The sequence below is a fragment of the Schistocerca nitens genome, chromosome 1 (genome assembly GCF_023898315.1).
Source record: "Schistocerca nitens isolate TAMUIC-IGC-003100 chromosome 1, iqSchNite1.1, whole genome shotgun sequence".
NCBI lineage: Eukaryota > Metazoa > Arthropoda > Insecta > Orthoptera > Acrididae > Schistocerca > Schistocerca nitens.
In genome coordinates this window covers 643732681-643754559 of record NC_064614.1, presented here as the reverse complement: position 1 = coordinate 643754559, position 21879 = coordinate 643732681, and the positions used below count along the sequence as shown (strand labels likewise).

General features: G+C 38.0%; 1 protein-coding gene across 1 annotated transcript in view; it reads right to left on the bottom strand.

Moving 5' to 3' along the window:
* LOC126258329 (uncharacterized protein C05D11.1-like) overlaps positions 1–21879 on the bottom strand; it is a 123764-nt gene that overhangs the window by 30476 nt on the left and 71409 nt on the right. Inside the window, exons 13-15 of the mRNA XM_049955634.1 lie at positions 15108–15288; positions 13413–13665; positions 152–338 (exon numbers count right to left, since the gene is read on the bottom strand). Coding sequence (XP_049811591.1) covers positions 152–338; positions 13413–13665; positions 15108–15288 — 621 coding nt within the window. The remainder of the gene's footprint in view (positions 1–151; positions 339–13412; positions 13666–15107; positions 15289–21879) is intronic.

Here is a 21879-nt window from a genome sequence, read left to right as displayed (position 1 = left end):
GATTAACCTTCTGCGAATGATTTACATGAAGCAGTGCAAGTACGTTATATATCAAGAGGAGTGAAAGGTTAGTTTCTATCATCCTTTTCCTATTAATAAAATTATCTACATCTAACTGCATTTGCAATACCAAGGAAATAAATTGTGTTACCTCAAGCTGAGTCAAATACTGAAGAAAGAGTAGCAGTGGTGCCAGGTCTGGATCATCAAAAGTTTTTATAGAAGTTGTAGTTTGGCACAGGAAACACGACTCGACACAGCCTAACCCAACAACACATCCTTTACCAATGCATTCTGATGGAGGCACCAACAGAGACCAGTCTGGAGTCACGGCAAGTCTGAAGGCAAATGAATAAATTCTAAAAATCATAAAATCAAAATAGAACATAACGCAATAAACTGATTTAACTTAAGTGAAACATTGAAGAGAGACCGAACAGGATATGTTGACCATTGAATTGTAACATAAATTATAGCATTAAGTGCGTAAATTAATACAGGCTGAAAGTATTTAAACCGACAAACTCTGGGAGGTTGTACGGGACATAAAAACAAATATTTTTCCCTAATGTCATTTTTTCCTATGAGGACTATTTCAACCGGGGGGGGGGGGGGGGGGCCTTATTACGCTCTTCACTTGTTAGAGGTCGTATTACGGTCTTCAGTTGTAGGCAACTGCTGTCCTCCAGTGTAGTAGTGCATTCTCTCTGTGAGTACACTGATTTGGTTAATCAACAACAATATCCTAATCGCCGTATCCCGCATCATATGACCTTTGCTGCTGCTGTGTACCAACGTCTGCATGATACTGGGTCATTTTGCAGATTACCTGGACAGGGACGCCATCACATGGTAAGAAAGCTGCAATTTGAGGAAGCTGTCTTGCAGCATGTGGAGCGGGATCCTTCAATCAGCACTCGTGCAATTACACGTAGCATGGGGACGAATCAGACAAATGTAAGAACAGTCGAATCAGACAAATGAAAGAACAGTCCTTCGAGAGCAATTGTTACGTCCTTTTCACTTACAGCGTGTCCACAACCTGGAACCATTTGTTTATCCACCCAGAGCACAGTTTTCGCAGTGGTACCTGGAACAGTGTGAAATGCATCCTACATTTCCATCCTTTGTGTTGTTTACCGATGAAGCAACGTTTCGGCTTGATGGAGTCTTCAACAAGCACAAATCGCATGTTGGGAGTGAGGATAACCCACATGCCACAGTTACTAGCACTCATCAAGTGCGGTTCTGCGTTTATGTGTGAGTCGGTGTTGTTGGGGGCTGTTTAATTGGGCTGTATCTGCTACCTAGGCCATTAAATAGCAGGCACTATTAAAATTTTCTCATCAGAGCATTGCCACAATTGCTGGAAGACGTCCCGCTCCCTACAAGACAACGCATGTGGTTCCAACATGACTGGGCGCCGGCACGTTTCAGTCGATGTGTGCGTCGATTCCTGGACCGACGGTTCCCAGAAACGTGGATTGGAAGAGGTGGTCCTGTACCAAGGCCTGCTCGATCCCCAGATATGTCCCCTCTGGACTTTTCTATGTGGGGAGAGATGCGCAACCTTGTTTACGCAACTCCTGTTGCATCAGAAGAGGATCTGGTTGCCCGGATAGTAGCAGCAGCAGGAACAATTCAGGATACTCCTGGGGTTTTTGCCTGTGCCAGACATAACATGATCCAACAGTGTAACCTTTGTTTACATGTCAATGGAGGAATTTTTGAAAATCTGCTGTAATTGCAATTGGGTTGCGTCAGTATGTCTCTTGGTTTAATTAATTTGCCGCCAGAGAAATCTTCCTCTCCTGGTTTAAATACTCCTCATAGGAAAAAATGACATTAGGGAAAAATATTTGTTTTGATGTCCCCTACAACCTCCCAGAGTTTGTCGGTTTAAATACTTTTCACCCTGTATAAAGTCAGTCACACAGGCAACACAACGACCTAATATTGATTTCCCAAAGGTCTGGTGTACATTTTTGTTAAACATTAGAGTACAGTGGCTTATAAGGCAAACAGCACACCAAATCAAATAATTTTGAGTGGATACTTTGGTACATACAAGCATAATGATTTGTCCAACATGAAAAAAAAAAAAAACTGCATCTACATTATGAAAAACTTAGCAGTCAAGTTATGGAACACATGTCCCCAGAAACGCATTGTGTCATGTATGAGACAAGGAGTTACATAATTGACGGCACTGAATGAAATTTAAAATAGGTGGAAAGGGCACTCACCTGTAATGGGGGAACTGAAAACAAGCTTTAATACAGGTACATTCTAACAGAAAACTCAGAAATCACATAAGCACATTGCCTGACAGAAGTCCACATTGGGAAAAAAATGCGACAGTAATGCTTATGGCTCTCCCAATTCTTCAGCAACACAACAAATATGTAAACAACAATGAGCCCATGAACATGTGGGAATATAAGCTCAACATTTGCTTTAAGTGTAGTGTGTACTCCTAGGTCACACAGTTTCTGCAGTAGGCATCTGTCCACTTAAGAGAATCAAGACCATACAAAACATTACCCTCCCCAAAGACTTTCAATACCTAAGAATCCCAAAAAAAGTCCACTGGGGAGAAAAATTGTGGTCTCAAATTTTTGTCCAGCAGTATGGAGGAGTGTCATGTCATGAACAACACACTAAAAATGCTGACAAGTGGGTGTGAATGTGGGGTGGGGTGGGGTGGGGTGGGGGTCATGTTTAAAGGTCACTTTTCTAAGTTTTCCTTGAATACTTCAAAAACCACAGCTTCTAGCAAAAATGTTTCCTAGTACAAAATTAATATAAATTACATTTCCTACAGAAAGGGTCTATCGATTTTTTTCTCTAGGATTAATAGTTTCTGTGTTGCACAGGGTAGAAACACCACAAATCATTAAAAACACTGTTTTAATGGCATAACATTGATGTTTGTTTGATGAAGTGGGTCAAGAGCAAATATTAAATGTGTGTACCACATCTACATGCAGTAGAATTGTACTACGGGACAAACTGTGGTCTGGTGGTGCAATAGGGTGGAGAGGCGGGCTGGAGGTAAGAAGCATGAGGAAAGGAAGGTCACTGGATTGTGATTGTGCACTACCGTCCTTCATAGGTCTGCAAAATGGTGAGCGAGCACACAATTCCCCATTCTCTCTACTGCATTACATCTCAAAGAGCAACCACAGGACTTTCACAAAGTTATACCGACCCTTCCACAGCTAGCCTTATGAATCACTGGTGACAGAGTGCAGACAGTTCTGGGGGAAGGGAGGGAGATTGTGGGGGGGGTTCCACAAAGTGTGTTTACTCTAAATTGATTACATAAATGAGTTGCTAATACAACAAATGCAAAAAAAGTTTATGGGAAGATTCTACTTAAATCTCTGCACACTATATTACAGTGCTGCAGGGGGAAATTGATTCTTAATCATCCTGTACGACAGCTGTAGTGTTATTCCGAGAAAGACTCTTCCACCAAAAGTGCTGCTCGCTTTTCAATTCACAGGCAGACTGCATCTCTCCAACATCTCCTGTCCAGCATAAGTAGACAAAAAAAACTTCACTGAGCCCGTGTTTATAGAGTGAAGTTAGTTACAGTTTATTAAATGAGTACCTATTTGCAGTTGCTCGGTGAGCTTTTATATAAAATATGTTTGTATGAACAATGGCTGAGAAGTGCTCAATTTATAAATATAATGTTGTCAGTGACCTACTCAATGTTGGTGGGAAAGGGATCGAATTGTTAAATGTGGCATCTTGCTGATTTCTGTCATTGACAGCATATTGTAAAGCCCTGTAACCATGTTGTATTCACTTGGTGCTGAATTGATGAATGATCAGAATGCATTTCTCTTCAATTCACTATGTTACTGGCAGAATACATAAATCTCTGCCATTCATTAGGGGAATTGCTGGCACTTCTAGAGTGGACTGCACTGAGTGGAGCCAGATCTCCTGTAATGCACTGCTCAAGTTGTGTTGAAATATCTTAAATTCCTTGACACTGTCAGAGAAAGAGCCAATTTCAGCCACTGGGCCTCTTCAGGTATTGGAGAGCTGAGGTGGGGGTGATGCACTTGATATCCTCAAGCTGAGAAAAGCATTCCAGTTAAATACATATTGGCAGCTTGTTACACTTGGAGTGGGTTCCTCGACGTGGTACACAGCTGACACCACCAGTTGTTGAGCTTTTTTACAAAATAGCTCATTTAACAATCTCAAATAAATACTCACTCAATAAATGGAAAATAATTTCACTATATAAATGTGAGCACAGTGGAAAATCCAAGATGGCCCCAGTCTCCTCCTTACACCTACCAGGTTGCCTCTCCCATCATGCAATGCTGCTCGCAGTCTGGCTCCAGCTGCCAGACTCTGTGATCGTGCACGCGAGTTTGTGTGTGTGTGTGTGTGTGTGAGAGAGAGAGAGAGAGAGAGAGAGAGAGAGAGAGAGAGAGAGAGAGAGAGAGAGAGAGAGCAGTGCAGTTCTGGTAATTTCCGATACCTCTGCAATTCACTCATGTTCTGTGGACAAATAAATTTGTAAATGTTTGCTGCCAACGAGTAACCACCCTCGTGGGACTGTGCCATCGTTAATCTTCTATGCTCCTCAATACATTGCTGTTCTCAAGTTTCTCAGAGATGTTGTATTTAGCTTAGTTCTTGTAATAAACAGTTGTTACTGCAAAATGTATGTCTAATTTCAGGAGTCTCATTTCTCTAGAAGAGGATAGAACACAATAGCACCTTATTAGATAGTACCTTATTAATTTACCAGAAAATTTTCACTCAGGGATGTAAATTTCATTAAACAGGTTTTAACTATGTCAGTAATTGGCAGCTCAGGTGTTGCTCATAGTTAAAGGCTGAGGCAGAGCCGTTCTCTATAATATATTTGTTGTTGTGGTCTTCAGTCCAAAGACAGGTTTGATGCAGCTCTCCATGTTACCCTATCCTGTACTAGCCCCATCAACTATTGCAACCTACATCCTTCTGAATCCGTTAGATGTATGCATCTCTTTGTCTCCCTCTATGATTTTTACCCCTCACACTTCCCTCCAATACTGAACTGATGATTCCTTGACATCTGAAAAAGTGTGTTATTGACCAATCTCTTGTTTTGTCTAACTGTGCCACATACTTCTTGTCTTCCCAATTCTATTGAGTACTCCTCATTAGTTACATGATCTACCCATCTAATCTTCAACATTCTTCTGGAGCACCACATTTCAAGAGCTTCTATTCTCTTCTTGTCTAAACTATTTATCGTCCACGTTTCACGTCCATACATGGCTACACTCCATACAAATGCTTTTAGAAAAGACTTCCCAACACTTAAATCCATATTTGATGTTAATAAATTTCTCTTCTTCAGAAATGGTTTTCTTGGCATCTCCAGTCTACATTTTATATCCTCTCTACTTTGGCCCTCGACGGATATTTTACTGCCATAATAGCAAAAGTCATCTACTAATTTAAGTGTCTTATTTCCTAATCTAATTCCCTCAGCATCATCTGATTTAATTCAACTACATTCCACTATCCTGGCTTTGCTTTTGTTGGCATTCATCTTATATCCTCTTTTCAAGACACTTTCTAATCCGTTCAACAGCTCTTCCAAGTCCTTTGCTGTCTATGACATAATTACAATGTAATTGGCAAATTTCTTCTCCTTAAACTCTAATTCCTACTCCAAATTTTTCTTTGGTTTCCTTCACTGCTTGTTCACTGTACTGATTGAATAACATCAGGGATAAGCTACAACCCTGTCTCACTTCCTTCTCAACCACCCTTTTGTGCCCCATGACTTATGTTCCATAAACGAATGGGAGAAACAATGGAATTTTTCAAAGGAGCTCCTTTTTCAATAAAATAATTCCTATGATTATCAATGTGAGTACATTAACAAGGATCATAATTTGTTGTTAGTAAACTTTCGAGAAAAAGCTTGCCATGGTTGTTACTACCTGTTAATAAATAACTTTCCTCTGAAAGCTCTCCATGGCGGAATTCACAGGACATGAAGGAAGGAAGGAAGGAAGGAAGGAAGGAAAACTAAGATTTAATGTCTCTCCAACAATGAGGTCAATAGAGACTGGGCCCAAGCTCATATTGAGGAAGGAAATTGGCCTTTTTAATGAACTATCATTGCATTTGCCTTAATCAATTTAAGGAAACTCCAGATGAGACGGACAGACAAGGAACAGAATCGCTGTCCTGAATCCAAGTCCAGTGTCTTACGACTGTACCACCTCACTCAGTACAGAACAATGTGTGTATGATTGACTCAATGATATCCAAGTGGTCCTCACTATGTTGCAATCCTTCACACACAGAGATTTGCTTGATGTCACGTAAAGAAGATGGTGAAGCATTGCAATGTTGTAAGTCATATAATACTACTCAAGGAGTCATTCTGTTCTTACAGTTACAGTTAACTGAACAGCAACTGCTAAATATTAATACAGTATATAGCAAAGTGATTTAAAACACAGATTGTAACTGTTCAGAGTATAAATGTTTCTCCTATTTGTTGTAAATCTCATTATGTCTTCTTCATTGATTGTACAAGCATTAAGAATGTGGAATCAATCAGCATACAGGCAAGCAACAGTCAACAAATGTCATGGCTATTTAACATAATTATTATGTAACATATAAGAGTATTACGTATTTTTTGTCAAATGATATTTATGTTCCATTCTTTTACAAGACCATTAGTGTGATAATGTAAGATGAAGGAAGAAAACGTATGTGTGGTTAATGTTTATGATATGCAATTTCAACTATTCCAGTAAATATGCTCCGCTCCCTCTCCCATATCTCTGACAACGGAATGAACTATCAGCATGGCAACTGGCAATATCCCAACTTGTGGCATAGCAATGTTTATTCTCTGATTAAGCTGTGTTGTGTGCCTGTGTACATCATGCACAGAAATGTGTCTGTGAGGTCCATTAGCACAATATGTGAGCAGCAATTGGTTTTCTGTGCACACACTGAGCAACTACATCATACACCAACATGTGATTTAATTCTTGTCTATTTCATCACATTGAAGGTAATAAAATTTCACACAACACTGACGATTTACTAAAACTAGACATTTTCTGTATTAAATACAGAACAGCCTCCTCATACACTGGTACGACATTGCACATGCATCACAGAATTCTAGGCAAACACGTCTACATTAAATAGTCAAAATATAGCCCCTAACATCACAAAAAAGCATATCACAAATATTTTTGAAATCTTTTTTTTCCATTTCAAGTTGTTTTTGGTTAATATCATAGTTTTCATGCTATTGGAATATGTGATGGAGCGAATTGAGACCGCATGTGAAGAATGAATTTTAAAACTGTAAATGATTAAGCGTATGCAAGTATGTACCTAATATGCAATCATTCAGTGTATCATATACACGGTATGGAAAGAGTCACCGTAAAAACAGCGAAGAAGATAATATCTTTACTTCATTCCTTCAAACACATAAAGATATTGTTTGTTAGTTTTAGAGAACACATTTCGGCAGAATATGCAAATTCATTTAATTTTTATTGTCGGTCAACTAGTTTAAGGATCTAAATATACCAGGGCAGCTACAATACTGAATGACTATAATGCTTAGCCAACCAGGGATGAGTGCAGTCTCGCATTACAGACCTGGTACACTGGCTGCACATACTAAGTTATCAAGAAGTCAGGACCTAGTTCTCATAGAACTTTGTGTCCCCAGGCGATCTAAAAATTTCAGTAATATACTCAGTCATACATTTTGTTGAGGAACAGGGTTATAAGGATTGTACAAAGTACACATGATCATTAATATCTGATTTGGATGGTTTTTCCAAGAATTTCATTTACTAAAGTGAAAATACTTTTTCTTACTGCATGCCATAGCCCTATATGGAATTTTATGTTGATTTGGTTTACATGCACTAGCTGCTAAGGTGTAAGGAACTCTGTAACATTTTGGAAAGCAAAACTAACTACTGAATATTGTGTAAACATTCGAGTACTAGTAAACTGATTCAGTTTCAATTTCTAATTGGAAGATTGCTGATTCAGTACAGATACTGACTGCTAGTGACAGTGTTTAGTAAAGGAACAGATAAACATTAACTTTCGTTTCATGAACTGTGTGTTAAAAAAGTGTGATTTTTATTTAATACGAACTCTGTGGTAGAATTTGTGACTTTTCTGTTTGAAGGTATGGTACAGTTATGTTTCTAACAATTTACCTCATTTAGCTAGTGATTCTACAATGGGCTATTTGCCTATGTTAAAAATGTGGTTCTGACTGTTGTTATACTGACTGATCATAACATTTAAACAGCATTTACAGTCAGTATTCTCACAAAATGTGTGTTACTTTTGCACAATTAAAGCTTAAAAATCATTAAATATCAAGAATTGGTCACATAATCGAAAACACTCTTATTGGCTGATGCTCTGGTGACGTCACAGGCTAGGAGTAGATAGAAGCAACAATAGAAAGGAATTTTGTTAACAGTGATAGTGGGAGCCTTGCGAAAGTTGATGTGTTTATGCTCCCCCATTTACAGCAGCGGTATGTGCAATGATGGACATTCTTTTCCCTTCTCCCTGCAATATCATTAAACTCACTAATTGTAGAACTTTTGTAAATGAGTTCGTATATTGTAAATAAATTGTCAACTATAAGTCATTAGCTATGACCCAAAGCACAATAAATTTATTTTTGGCAAAACTTAAGTTCTGATTTTGTCTGTAGAAAAGACTCAGCAGAAATACGACATCAAGCAAGCATTTGGTGGAACAACAGATAGCGCATCCGACTGCAGATGAAGAGATAGTATGTTGGAATCCTGGGAAGTTCATGCATCTCTAAAAAGTTTACACAAAATACGAAAACAGCGTTAGCAACAACTGATTGGAGTAGTTCTTCCAGTTGTGAGATGTATTATGTATAACTTACATTAGTCTTAGTCTGGGAAACTGACAACAGAGGATAAATGCATTTACTTTGTGAACAAACAATTCACTGTTTTGGAAAGAATTGCTGGAACTGAATACACCCACAGTACAACGAGGTGTAGGACAATGACATTATACAGAGAGATTTTAGGCGTCAACATGCATGTGACACAAACGTAAGGGCTGTGATGTTTGTAAGTGTAAACAAACTTTAGTGTCTGAAGCAGACTTACTTCATCTTTACTTAAGATGATAAAACTGCAAAAGCTTAAACAATTTGGATCCTAGCTGGACAGTACAAAGGTAAAACTGTGTTTCTAATAAAGTAAAAAGTGTGGGGTCATATTAACTAGACAATATCTTTAAATGTGACCTGTGTGAACGGTGATTGCAAATGTAAGCACATGTGAATAGCAAAGGCAAACATAATAATACTCTGTTTCTGAGGGGTGTAGTGAAATTTTGTAATTGTAATTTGGTTTCCACATGAGAGGATTCTCAAGTTGTTTTATATATAAGTTAAAATGTACTTTCGGGTTACATTTCAACCAGCAATCTATGGACATTATCTTGTAAAATTTGATGGTCTACTGCTCAAACAACTGAACTACCGGATAATTGATGTGTAGTTGGGTAAAAAGACAATTTTCACTATGAGTTTAATTGCGTTGAATGATGTTATTCTTCACTGTAACAGTACAAGAGCGTGTCTCGAAGGTAAATTAATGTTAACTTCACAGTGCAAAACATTTTTAATTAACTTAGTGAACTTCTGTGTCGATGTGGTGGTAATTTGCAGGTTCAGTATAACAACATTTTACGCATCTTCTCATTCTCTGAAACACTCAAAACACTTAAAAACAACTTTTCAGAAATTTTTATAGATATAATTGTACAATATGTTACTACACACCATCTGTAAGTCATTTTCTAAAACATAAATTTCAAAACAACAAGTCACTGTATGTTAGCATTATGATATTAAGAGCAGCGAGCTAGTCAATGATGTCACAGGCATCACATGACTCGAATGGATCGTTTTAGCAGGCTTTCAAATTATTTGAATTTCATTTCCGCTTTTATAGAAGAATACTGAAATTCAAATGGGAAAAAGCATGTTAAGAGCATAAAATGACACAGTTAATCATTTGAGGAAATCTCCAGAAAACAATGAAATACTCTATTTGCGAGCAGATTAAACATACAAAAGGTTAACAGTCAAAAGAATGTTAAGTTTACTGGGATAAGCGAGCAGTGAGTTGGAAAGCATCAAGCTGGTGCAAACTGCTACACAATAACACACCAGTGTGGTTGAGGCTCCTCTTGGTAAAAATGAGTTATTGCACTCCCTCGTTCATTGCAATTTTTAGTAGTTTTATTAAATAATCCTCAAATACATCCAGGTGCAAGCATTCCTCAACAACTCTTTATGAAAACAACTAAGTAAAATATATGCTGTTTAAAAATAACAAAAGGCAATTTTACGTCCTGGTTGTGAATTGTATGTCACTAATAGTGTTAACTTTCTCATAACCTGTATACAGTGCTTTATAACTTCTTTCAATAAATTAAATGTTGCATTGCTATTCAATGATTTCTTTCGCAAACCTTTCTGATAATGACCATAAAATTCTAGTATGACTATCTTTATGGGATCATTAGGCTGCAGTTTCTGCATTATTTGCAATTTGTGCAGGCTCTGCTGATTGCTCACACAGCTTCTTCCTAATTGCTGACACTGGTGACCAACTATCGTCTGGATCTTCATTCTGATTTCCTGGGGCTCTGTACGCAACATTCACTCACTTCGTCAAGTGTAACTTAATGTACACTTGATCTCTCAACATTTAACCATGATGACAAATGCAGTCTCTCTTGTGAAAATATTTGTACCAACTTAGGCCTGATATCGCAAAAGGACCATATAATCCAAATAAAAGTCTACCAGTTCATCAGTACCACCATGTACATTATCACCGAAATCACGTATGTTTCAGCGTGATGACGTAAGTAACAAAATTCAGGAATATGAAAGTGTGACAATTTTGTAACAACACTAAGTAACAGAAGACAAAAGTAACAGCTATATATCAATTAGAAGTCACGTATATGAAGTAGAGGTTACACATTAAGTATGGAAAGAAACCACAGTTCATTTGCAATACTGCACAATGAGATTTGTGCCCTGCAAAATTCATTGACAGCTCATCAAATGGCCAGCTGAGATGACACAAAATTCGCAAGCTGATTTATTACTGACGTAATAAAACTCTCATCTCAATAAACTTGTACATAAATTCAATGGATACATTAATGATTCATTACAAGGTTTACAAGTGGTGTGTGTGTGTGTGTGTGTGTGTGTGTGTGTGTGTGTGTGAGTGTGAGAGAGAGAGAGAGAGAGAGAGAGAGAGAGAGAGAGAGAATGAATTCAGGGCATCCTCGAAATAATGTGCAGGAATTCAGGCAAATGAGTGAAATTCAAAACATAATTGAATTATTGTTCATATAGGCTGCAATAATAATCTATTTACACAGAATCTAGCATACAACTGATATAAGCAGCAGTATTACATCTACAGTTCAGATGTAAGATAAATATAAATTTCACTCATTTTACATTGATGTGGGTGGTACTGGCAAACTAGCACTTCAGTTGTACTCTCTTTTTTTTTTTTTTTTTTTTGGTAGTGTAGAGGTCCATGTAAGGGAAACTAATGAAAGTGTTTATCACTTCCAGGGCTTTTTCTGTTTCTTGGTCTGTCTGTTTCTTCCTTCAACAAAGGATTAATTACTGAAAACACTCTTTCAGCTGATGCCTTATATTCTGCAATAGCTAGTGAAAATACAACCAAGCTTCTGATACATTTCAGACACACTCACTCACTGTGAAAAATCAGTTAAAATGGTCTGACATTTTTAATGACACCAACATTTGATTTCTTATGCCAGTTAAGCAGTTAACACACAGCAGTGATTCATTATATTATTATATTCACTATATATCTATATCATTATATGTCACGACACTACTTGAACACTAATCCTACTGATTTGAAGAAAATAAATACCGACAGCCATAATTCTATTAATTATTTTATTTGACTACCAGTTTTGGTGTCTCACTGGCATCATTTTCAGGCCCCTAAACATGTAGTCATGTAAACATCTGTGCCTATAATGGCAAACGTTTAGATGACTTACCTAACTACATGTATAGTGCCTGATGGTGCCAATGACGCACCAAAAGTGATAGTCAAAGTAATTAATAATATTACAGATGCCAGTATTTATTTTCAAGTTTTTGACCAGCTGCAGTCCCATTCTATTTGCACACCTACATCTACGTGGCCACTCTGCAAATCACACTTAAGCGTCTGGTAGAGGGTTCATCGAACCACCTTCAGAATAATTTTTGATTCTCCCACTCTCCAACAGCGCATGGAAAAAATGAGCACCTATATAATAAATGAAAAGCACCAGTCTGCTTTTGTTCTACAGTATTACTTTTATTGTGTTAACCAGTTCTTGGCTTACAAGGCCATCTTCAGAGCCATCCTGTAGGCCAATAACCGGGTAACACAATAAATGTAATACTGTAGAACAAAAGCAAACTGGTGGTTTTTATTTATTATAATGTTGTTCTACCAAGAACCGACGGAAAATTCAGTTAACATTAACACCTAGATCTTTCCATGCGAGCTCTGACTTCCCTTATTTTATTATGATGCAAGATTCTCCCTATGGAATTACAGAAAATGCAACTGATGGTTTTATTTATGCTTGTCCACTTTCTGACTGAAGTTTCCACAAATGGTTCACCATTCATAAATATACCTGATGCAGGTACAGTATCACAGAATGTCCTTGCACCGATTCCATGTCCAAGCTCATCACTTTCCAACTAGTGTAATTGCTGTTTTACAACCAATATCACAATCTTCTTGATTTTATGGCTTCTATTTTGTTAACCTATACATAATTTCAACCACACTTACATCTTTTTTTTAATGCTCGGAATACTGCTGGGGAAAATATTCAACCATCATTTGTCAAGGGACATGAAATCGAGACAAATGGATGGGAATCCTACCACTAACGCCAACACTAACAACACAGAATGTTATGGAACCAGAGTGCTGATCCACTCTTCTCCTCAACATTAACCACATCACGTTTATTAACCCATTCTTCTCAATAACTTTCATCCATAACAGGACATGCCTGCTATTGAGATATTCATAAACACTCTGGCACAAGTATGAGGTAGCCAGCCCCCCCCCCCCACCCCCACCCCCGCTTTCCCATAAGGAGAAAGTTACCTTTCTTTGTCCAACTACAGCCAAATTTTCCTGATAGAAGTGCTTCAAAATGCTCTAAGAAACTCACCATTCCATACAGATGCCACAAAACAAACTTAACATGTAATTACAATAAAAAAGAATACACACTGCTTCTTTGCTGGAGTTTTATCCTCAGGTAGTAGTTTCTCCCATGGTTTTACTGGATCGGGGTATTTCATGACGAGCTGATCCACATTCGTTGACAAATGGACTACCATGTTGCCTGGATCTGTGAGCAACTGTCTAGCTTTTTCCATCTCATTTATTACCTCACTGCATTTTTCTCTTGAATCCAGTTTTTCAATCAAGGATGTAAGGAATTTGTGCTGCCTTATCATCCCAGCAGAATAGTGATTACTTTCTGCAAAACAGATAACAATATCTACAAGTTCCCATGAATCAAATACAGAACAATGTTGCTTGTATTAGGAGATATAAAATATACTTGCACTTACGTAATTTGGCACTAAAAAATACAAAGGTGAATTAACAAGTTAGACAAAAAGTATGTTGGCACAAGGATTACTCTAAAGTTTGTTTCCTGTCACAATTCTATGAAAGACTGTATCCAAAGTAGTTTTCAGTGCAGTATTGCGTCAGAATCAGCATTCCTATACTTTATTACAATCTAAAAGTGGGCTTGAGTGCTGATAGGTGGAATTTCACACATTGAGATTTTACTCCTACCATAGCAGCAGTCTTTAATTTTATCAACAAATTCCAGAACAGGAACAAACAAGTCAACTCTCTTTTAAGATAAAATCTTGTCCAGGACCCCAAAACAGTTGCAATCAAATAAAATGTGTTGTGCTTGCAGGATAACTGAAGACAGTGCCCACTGCACCAACCAACAGATACAGGGTACTCTCAGGACTGAATGATGGCTGTCTCCAAGTTCTTAGACGAGATTTTTCAAGTAATGAAAATTTATAATCAATGGATAACACAGAAGATTGTGCAGTTGGAGTTACATCAACACATCAATGACTGATTTCAATCTAAAAAGGAACATCTTATTCTCACCAGACAAGAAACGGATGTGGGTGTCCCAGTTTTATTCTGTGTGAAGATTACATTCACCTACTGACATTCATTCAATAAACAGGCTAAGTGCCTCTCTATGGTCTGGCAGTGAAATGAACAGCACTGGAAGCAAGGAAGGTTATCTGTATTAACTGCAACATCATTCAAACTGCATTCACACACAGGAGTAAGGCAATACATAACGTGAAATGTTAATCCTTCCCAGGAATCATACCTGATCTACACATTAAATTTGATGGACTTCCTACAGCAAAAACCACAATCATTCTGAGCACTTCACTTCTTCACATTTAAAGTTTGACTATGATTCATTGAGTTAAGTTGCTTCTAAAGCTGTTGCTTCTATTGCCAACAATATTAATAATTACACTATCTTAAGTATAAGTTCTACTCTGCCCTTTTCTAGATGTGTTTGACTTATTCATTCTTAAATGCACTCTACAATAATAGCAATGTAAAGAAAGACCAAAAAGTCTGCAACTCGAGCCAGTGGATTCACAGTCAGGTTTCTAAAGTAACATACTGGTACTTCATACTTCAACAACTTTTTTCCAACTATACGAATAGTACCCATTTACATTTCTAATTCAAATAACCCTCCTGACATTTTAAAAACTGTTAACACACAATTAATTTGGTACAGATTATTATTAAATATGATGAAATGTACTACAACGTATATTATCTGTAAAATACAGTTAATCTGTGTAGCTTGCACAACTGTAGAAACATGTAAAAAGATAACATAAAGGAACCTACCTTTACTGAAGCACAAACCCCTCATTAGATCCTTTGTGACACTGTTTCCTTGCCTCTTAGCTTGTGCTACATCATTTGCAATTTTCGAAGCAATGACACGAAGCCTTTCTGACACAAATTTGGTTTGATACAGGAGTTCTCGTATCCAAACAATACAGCGTTCATATTTTTCAGGCTCAAGCTGGAACAATAGTTACTTCATATATTGCATAACTATCATCATCAACTATAGTAAAGATTAATGATCTACTCAATCAATTTAAAGTGTTTTCCCTACTGAGATTACATTATTTATCGAAAATGTCACTAAAACACTTTTAATATGCTATCTTCCTATGGATCAAGCTTATGTTCACATAATTTTGTAACTAATTTCCACATTCAAATTCTGAAGAGTAACTGTTAACAAATATCTTGTTAAGTACAGAGTCAGCTGAACTTTGATTCAGAGGAAAGCCAGAGCAGGGGATCAGCTCATAAAACCTCTATGAGGTGAGTCTGAAGTACCAAAAGTGTAGCACAATAGAACTTCCAGATGAAAATCAGGACAGTGGTATTGAGAGTCAGGAGGTGTAGAGCATAATTACATTTTATTTGTTCAACACAACATATGCAATTAATTAAAACAACCCTAGACTGCAAGGAGCATCTATATCTTATCATTTGTTTGTAATACAGAGGCAGCACAAAGAATCAAGAGTTTACATTGCAAGCACGAAATGTAGCAGACATTCACAACGCCTACTCAGTCAGAAGTCTGAACGAGAGCATCAAGGTCACCAGCGCACACTGTGAGTATTTTCCATACATCCACAGGCAAGCAAGGAATCTCGTCATTAACCGTATTGTCTGAGAGCATGCAAAGATAACACAGTAGTTGAGATGGTGTGCAGTCACCAGGTTCTTCAGTGTTCTGCTGGCCACAAGTGCATTATGAATACATGTTTCATAGACACACATTATTCAGTGCTTGGCAGCGAAGCTAGGATGTCTTGTACTTCCATAGCCATTAGCTCATTAAATATAGCCACCAGATCACTATATTTAGTTTCATCCGAGGTAATGTGGCTCAAGAAAAAGTGGTTCTCGATTTGGGTGAACCATATTTCTGGATTATCTGACCAGAAGCTTGGGAGCTTCACCCCTAGTGGACTAAGGATCACATTGATAACTTCAATGGTTCCACAATACTGTATGTGTCTGTCATGGTGGGCAATGATTATGCAACGCAGTTGTTCACAGGTGGTTCTGTGCGGCACGATTGATGCAATGCATTTTATCATAGCAGTGCACGATTCAGTCTTTCTGGCATGTGATGCAGTCATTCCAGTGGACAATCTGGAACCTGAGATCACCAAATGTTGTGCAGAAAAACAATTCATTTGTTTACAACTCATAACCATAAGATTGCAATGAGCATTTAGATCTATCATTTGTAGTTCAGAGACAGCACGAAGAATCAAGAGTTTCCAATGCACACACAAAATGTGGCAAACAAATCACTGTTCACAGAAGTGAAGTGACTTTTTTTCACTGCACAGTGGTAAAGAATCCAGAGAAATTCAAACAAAACAGCTACAGACAAATTGAGCTGCAAGTTAGGTATAAATTAAATACGAAATTTTTAAATTGTGAGGCTGTAGTCACAAGATCAATATAAATTTTATGCCACAGGCACCAGTGCAAACAGTGAAACACTATTGTCACAGTAGAAGTTACACACTGAGGTGAAACGGAACAACCTTAGTAGAAAACTGGCAACACAAATGACAGAGAAGAGGTTTCAAAATATGGATTTAGCACGTGCTGTAAGTTTTGTAAGAGACAGTAGAGACCAAATTTTTGATGCCTTGAATAAATTTCAAACTTCTTGTGACAGGCCGATCAACACACTGATTTCACTGTTCTCCACGTTAAGTAAAAGTGTTTCTCTTAAGTATGTAGTATTACGATAATTTACTAAGCTTTTGGTGCAATATTCAACATTGTTGTTGTTGTTGTTTTTGTTGATGTTGTCTTCAGTCCAAAGACTGGTTTCATGCTATACTATCCTGTCCAAGTCTCTTCATCTCTAAAAAACCACTGGACGCTACATCCTTCTGAACCTGCTTACTGTATTCTTCTCTCCCTCTATGATTTTTACCCCTCACATTTCCCTCCAACACTAAATTGGTGATCCCTTGATGTCTCAGAATGTGTCCTATCAACCAATCCCTTCTTTTGCTCAAATTGTGTCACATACTACTTCTCTCCCCAATGCTATTCAATAATTCCTCATTAGTTATGCGATCAACCCATCTAATCTTCAGTAGTCTTCTGTAGCACCACATTTTGAAAGCTTCTATTCTCCTTTCATCTACACATTTATTAGTTACGTTTCATTTCCACACATGGCAACAGTCCAGACAAATACCTTCAGAAAACACTTCCTAACACTTAAATCTATATGTGATAAATTTTTCTTCTTCAGAAATTGCTTTCTTGCCATTGCCAGTCTACATTTTATATCCTCTCTACTTTGGCCAATACCAGTTATTCTGCTGCCCTACTAGCAAAACTCATCTTCTACATTAAGTGTCTCATTTCCTAGCCTAACTCTCTCAGCATCATCTGATATAATTTGACAACATTCCATTATCCTTGTTTTCCTTCTGTTGATGTTCACCTTTTTCTTTTTCAAGACACTGTTCATTCTGTTCCTTCAAGTCCTTTGCTGTCTCTTGACTGAATCACATCATCGGCAAACCTCAAAGTTTTTATTTCTTCTGCCTGAACTTTAATTGCTATTCACAATTTTTCTTTGGTTTCCTTTACAGTTTTATCAAAGGGTAGAGTGAATAACATCGGAATGGGCTAAGACCTTGTCTCACTCCCCTCTCAGCCGCTGCTTGTCTTTTATGCCTCAGCTCTTATAACTATCGTCTGGTTAAGCTGTAAATAGCCTTTCACTCCCTGTATTTTAACAATGCTACCTTCAGAACTTCAAAGACAGGATTCCAGTCATCATTTTCAAAAGATTTCTCTAAGTCTAAAAATGCTACAAATGTAGATTTGCCTTTCCTTATTATATCTTCAAGACGAGTAATAGGGTCAGTATTACCTCTTGTGTTCTTACATTTCTCTGAAATTTAAACTGATCTTCCCTGAGGTCACCTTATACCAGTTTTTCCATTCTTCTGTAAAGAATTTGTTAGTATTTTGCAACCACGACTTGCAGTTCAATAATTTTCACACCTGCCAGCAACTGTTTTCTTTAGAACTGGAAAGAAGAGATTTGTCGTGGCTGGCTCTCCCAAGGCTATCGGTAGTTCTAAAGGAATATCGTCTACTTCTGGGGCCTTGTTACATCTTAGGAGGTCTTTCACTGCTCTGTCAAATTCTTCATGCAATATTATATCTCCCACCTCATCTTCATCTACATCCACTTTGATTTTAACATTACCTTCAAGTTTATCTCCTTTGTACAGACCCTCTATGTGCCCAACTTTCAGCTTTCCCTTCTTTGCTGAGGACTGGTTTTTCATTTGAGCTCTTGATATTCATACAGCTGCTTCTGTTTTCCCCCAAATGCCTCTTTAATTGCCTGTAGGCAGTATCTGTCTTTCCCCTAGTGAAATATGATTCTAAATTCTTACATTTGCACTCTAGTCATTCCTACTTAGCCATTTTGCACTTCCCATCAATCTCATTTTTAAACATTTGTATTCCCTTTCAACTGCTTTATTTCTGCATTTTTAAACTTTCTCCTTTCATCAATCTTATGTTATCCAATGATTTCTACTGGGTCTTGTCTTTTCAACTATTTGAGACTCTGCTGCCTTCACTATTTTATGTCTTAAAGCTACCCATCTGTCTACTCTGTATTCCTTTCTCTGGTTCTAGTCAACAGTTACCTATCATGCCCTCTGAAACTCTCAGCAACCTCTGCTTCTTTCAACTCATCACCCGGGTCCCACCTCCTTAATTTCCTACCTTTTTTCCAATTTTTTCAGTTTTAATCTACTGTTCATAACCAATAAATTGTGGTCAGAGTCCTCATCCATCCCTGGAAATGTCTTACAATTTAATAGCTGGTTCCTAAATCTCTGTCTGACCGATTTATAATCAATTTGAAACCTTCCAGTATCTACAGGTCACTTCCACGTATTAAATTTCCTTATACGAGGGCTGTTCAAAATGTAAAGGAACTTTTCAAATTGCACAATAAATGTACTTTCGATTATTGATCTTTTTCTTTTGTTATGTTGGTACGCATGTCTCGACAAATGTTCAGTTTCAAGTGTACAGCATACTTCATTTGTTTTTGGCAGATAGCTTAGACGTGTTTTAGTGTGCTCGGCAAATTTTGATTATTATAAAGAATGGAGCAAAGAATTTGCATCAAATTTTGTGTGAAAAAAGGAATCAACACTTGTGTGAAAAAAGGAATCAACACTTGAAATGTTGACAGTGGCATGTGGTGAGTCTGCTCTATGAAAATAAAATGTTAACATGTGGTACAAGCTCTTCCAAGATGGCTGAGAAGATGCCGATGACAAACCTCACCCCGGATGCCCCAACACATCAACAACAGATGACAATGTTGAAGCTGTGAAGAAAATTGTTTTGGAAAATAGTCAAATTACCAAAAGAGAAGTTGCTGAGGATGTTGGCATATCAGTCGCCTCATGTCATGCAATTTTTTCGGATGTTTTGGGCACAAGACATGTGTCAGCGAAGTTTGTTCCAAAATTTCTCAATTTTGATCAGAGAACCATTACATGACCATCGCCCAGGAGCTCTTGAATGACATCAATGATGATCCTGATTTGCTCAAAAGGGTCGTAACTGGTGACGGAACATGGGTTTACGGTTATGGCGTCAAAACCAACTTCGTAATAGCGTATCTGCATTCCTATTTTCTGCATTACGCCTATTTGACTTTTGTATTTATAACCCTGTATTCACCTGACCAGAAGTCCTCTTCCTCCAGACACTGAGCCTCACTAATTCCCACTACATCTAACCGCAAGCCATCTATTTCCCTTTTTAAATTCTCTAACTCACCTGCCTGATTAAGGGATCTAACATTCCATACTCCAAGTCACAGAATGACAGTTTTGTTTCCTGATCCAAATGGGGGGACTACATTATCTCCACAATATTTACCCAAGACAAAGCCATCATCATTTAACCACACAGTACAGCTGCAGGTCCTTGGGAAACATTACAGCTGTAGTTACCCTTTGCTTTCAGCTGTTCGCAGTATCAACACGGGAAAGCCATTTTGGTTGACGTTACAAGGCCGGATCGGTCAATCTTCCACACCATCACCCCTGAAACTGCTGAAAAGGCTGCTGCCCCTTCTCACGAACCACACATTTGTCTGGCCTCTCAACAGAAACCTCTTTGTTGTGGTTGTACCTACAGTAATTCTGTCCATATCACTGGGGCAACACAAGTCACCCCACCGATGGCAAGGTCCATGATTCAATATGCAAAGCTAAATCTCCAATCTTTGACAAATATTAAGTTCAATATAAGCTGACAGCAAATCCAGAACATGTTATACTTGCATTTATATGCTAACAGGTTACCACCCGGCAAATAAGTGTGTTGTGTAGTATGGGAAAGTGAGACCCACTGATGCCATGATCCAACTGCGGTGATTTCTGTCCTAGACATTTGTTGGTGGCAGGAAAATGCTGAGCAAAGTGAGAATCAGGTTGGGAAGAAGTTACACAATATTGTGTCAATGTGAAACAATTAGGTGGGTCGTTGCAGAGGAGGTGGTACACACCTAAACGGGGGGAGGGAGGGGGAGGGGAGAATTCACAGTAAGGGACATACGAAGAAAAAAGTTTTGTAATCCACTTTACAAGGGAGTGTGAAATTGGTGTGGTGGACTAGGAGAAAGAGGGGTAGACTGAAGGCAAACACCAATGTAGAAGTGAATAACAGGGTTTGTGAAACCTATGATATGTTGTAGGAAGAGTTCCCCATCAACACAGTCAAGGAAAAATAACTCATTTTGAGGAAGAAGATGGCGCAAGAAGGTGTCACAGATTGTGAAGAAGACACTGAAATCAGCAATATATTATGTTGACAGCATGCTCCACAACTTGTTACTGCTTTGGCAGAGTACAGCAGTGGCCATTCAACAAGGTGTGAAGGATAGCACAGAGGTATTCCTTATCTTAAGACATGGAGATCTACATACTGAAAGGACTGCATTTCACTTCATTTCAAAGCAAAGTTAGCCTGACATTGTGACAAGTGGTGCCAACTGTAGCATGAACACAGGCATTGCAGATGATGGAATTAGCACTGACAGTGACAAGCAGAGCACTAAATGATTACGGGCAAGAGACCAAGAAGAAGAAGAAGAAGAAGAAGAAGATATAGGAAGGTACATTGTGTGCAAGAAAGCAAAGTACTGATCCACAAGAACAGAGATTCATTATGAGCAGGTGAAATGATCAGATAAAATGGCACATCCCAGGTGATTTGGCTGACCATTAGCATGCAAATCTATTCTCACTGTACACCCTATCATTTCTTTATGCTCTTCTACATCTATTATGTAAGTCCTAACTTATAGTGGCTGACAAATGATCACAAATTACATCAGATGAGTATTATACTTATTTTCCTCTCGCATTCTGTTTCTAAATTTTAAATTCGTACCTCTCTCATTTCCTGGCTTGATTAGGCTGTATGGGAACTAACAACACCATGAACTCAAATCAAATGTCTATCTTAATCTAGATGAATCGCTGACAAAGCTGGCCGA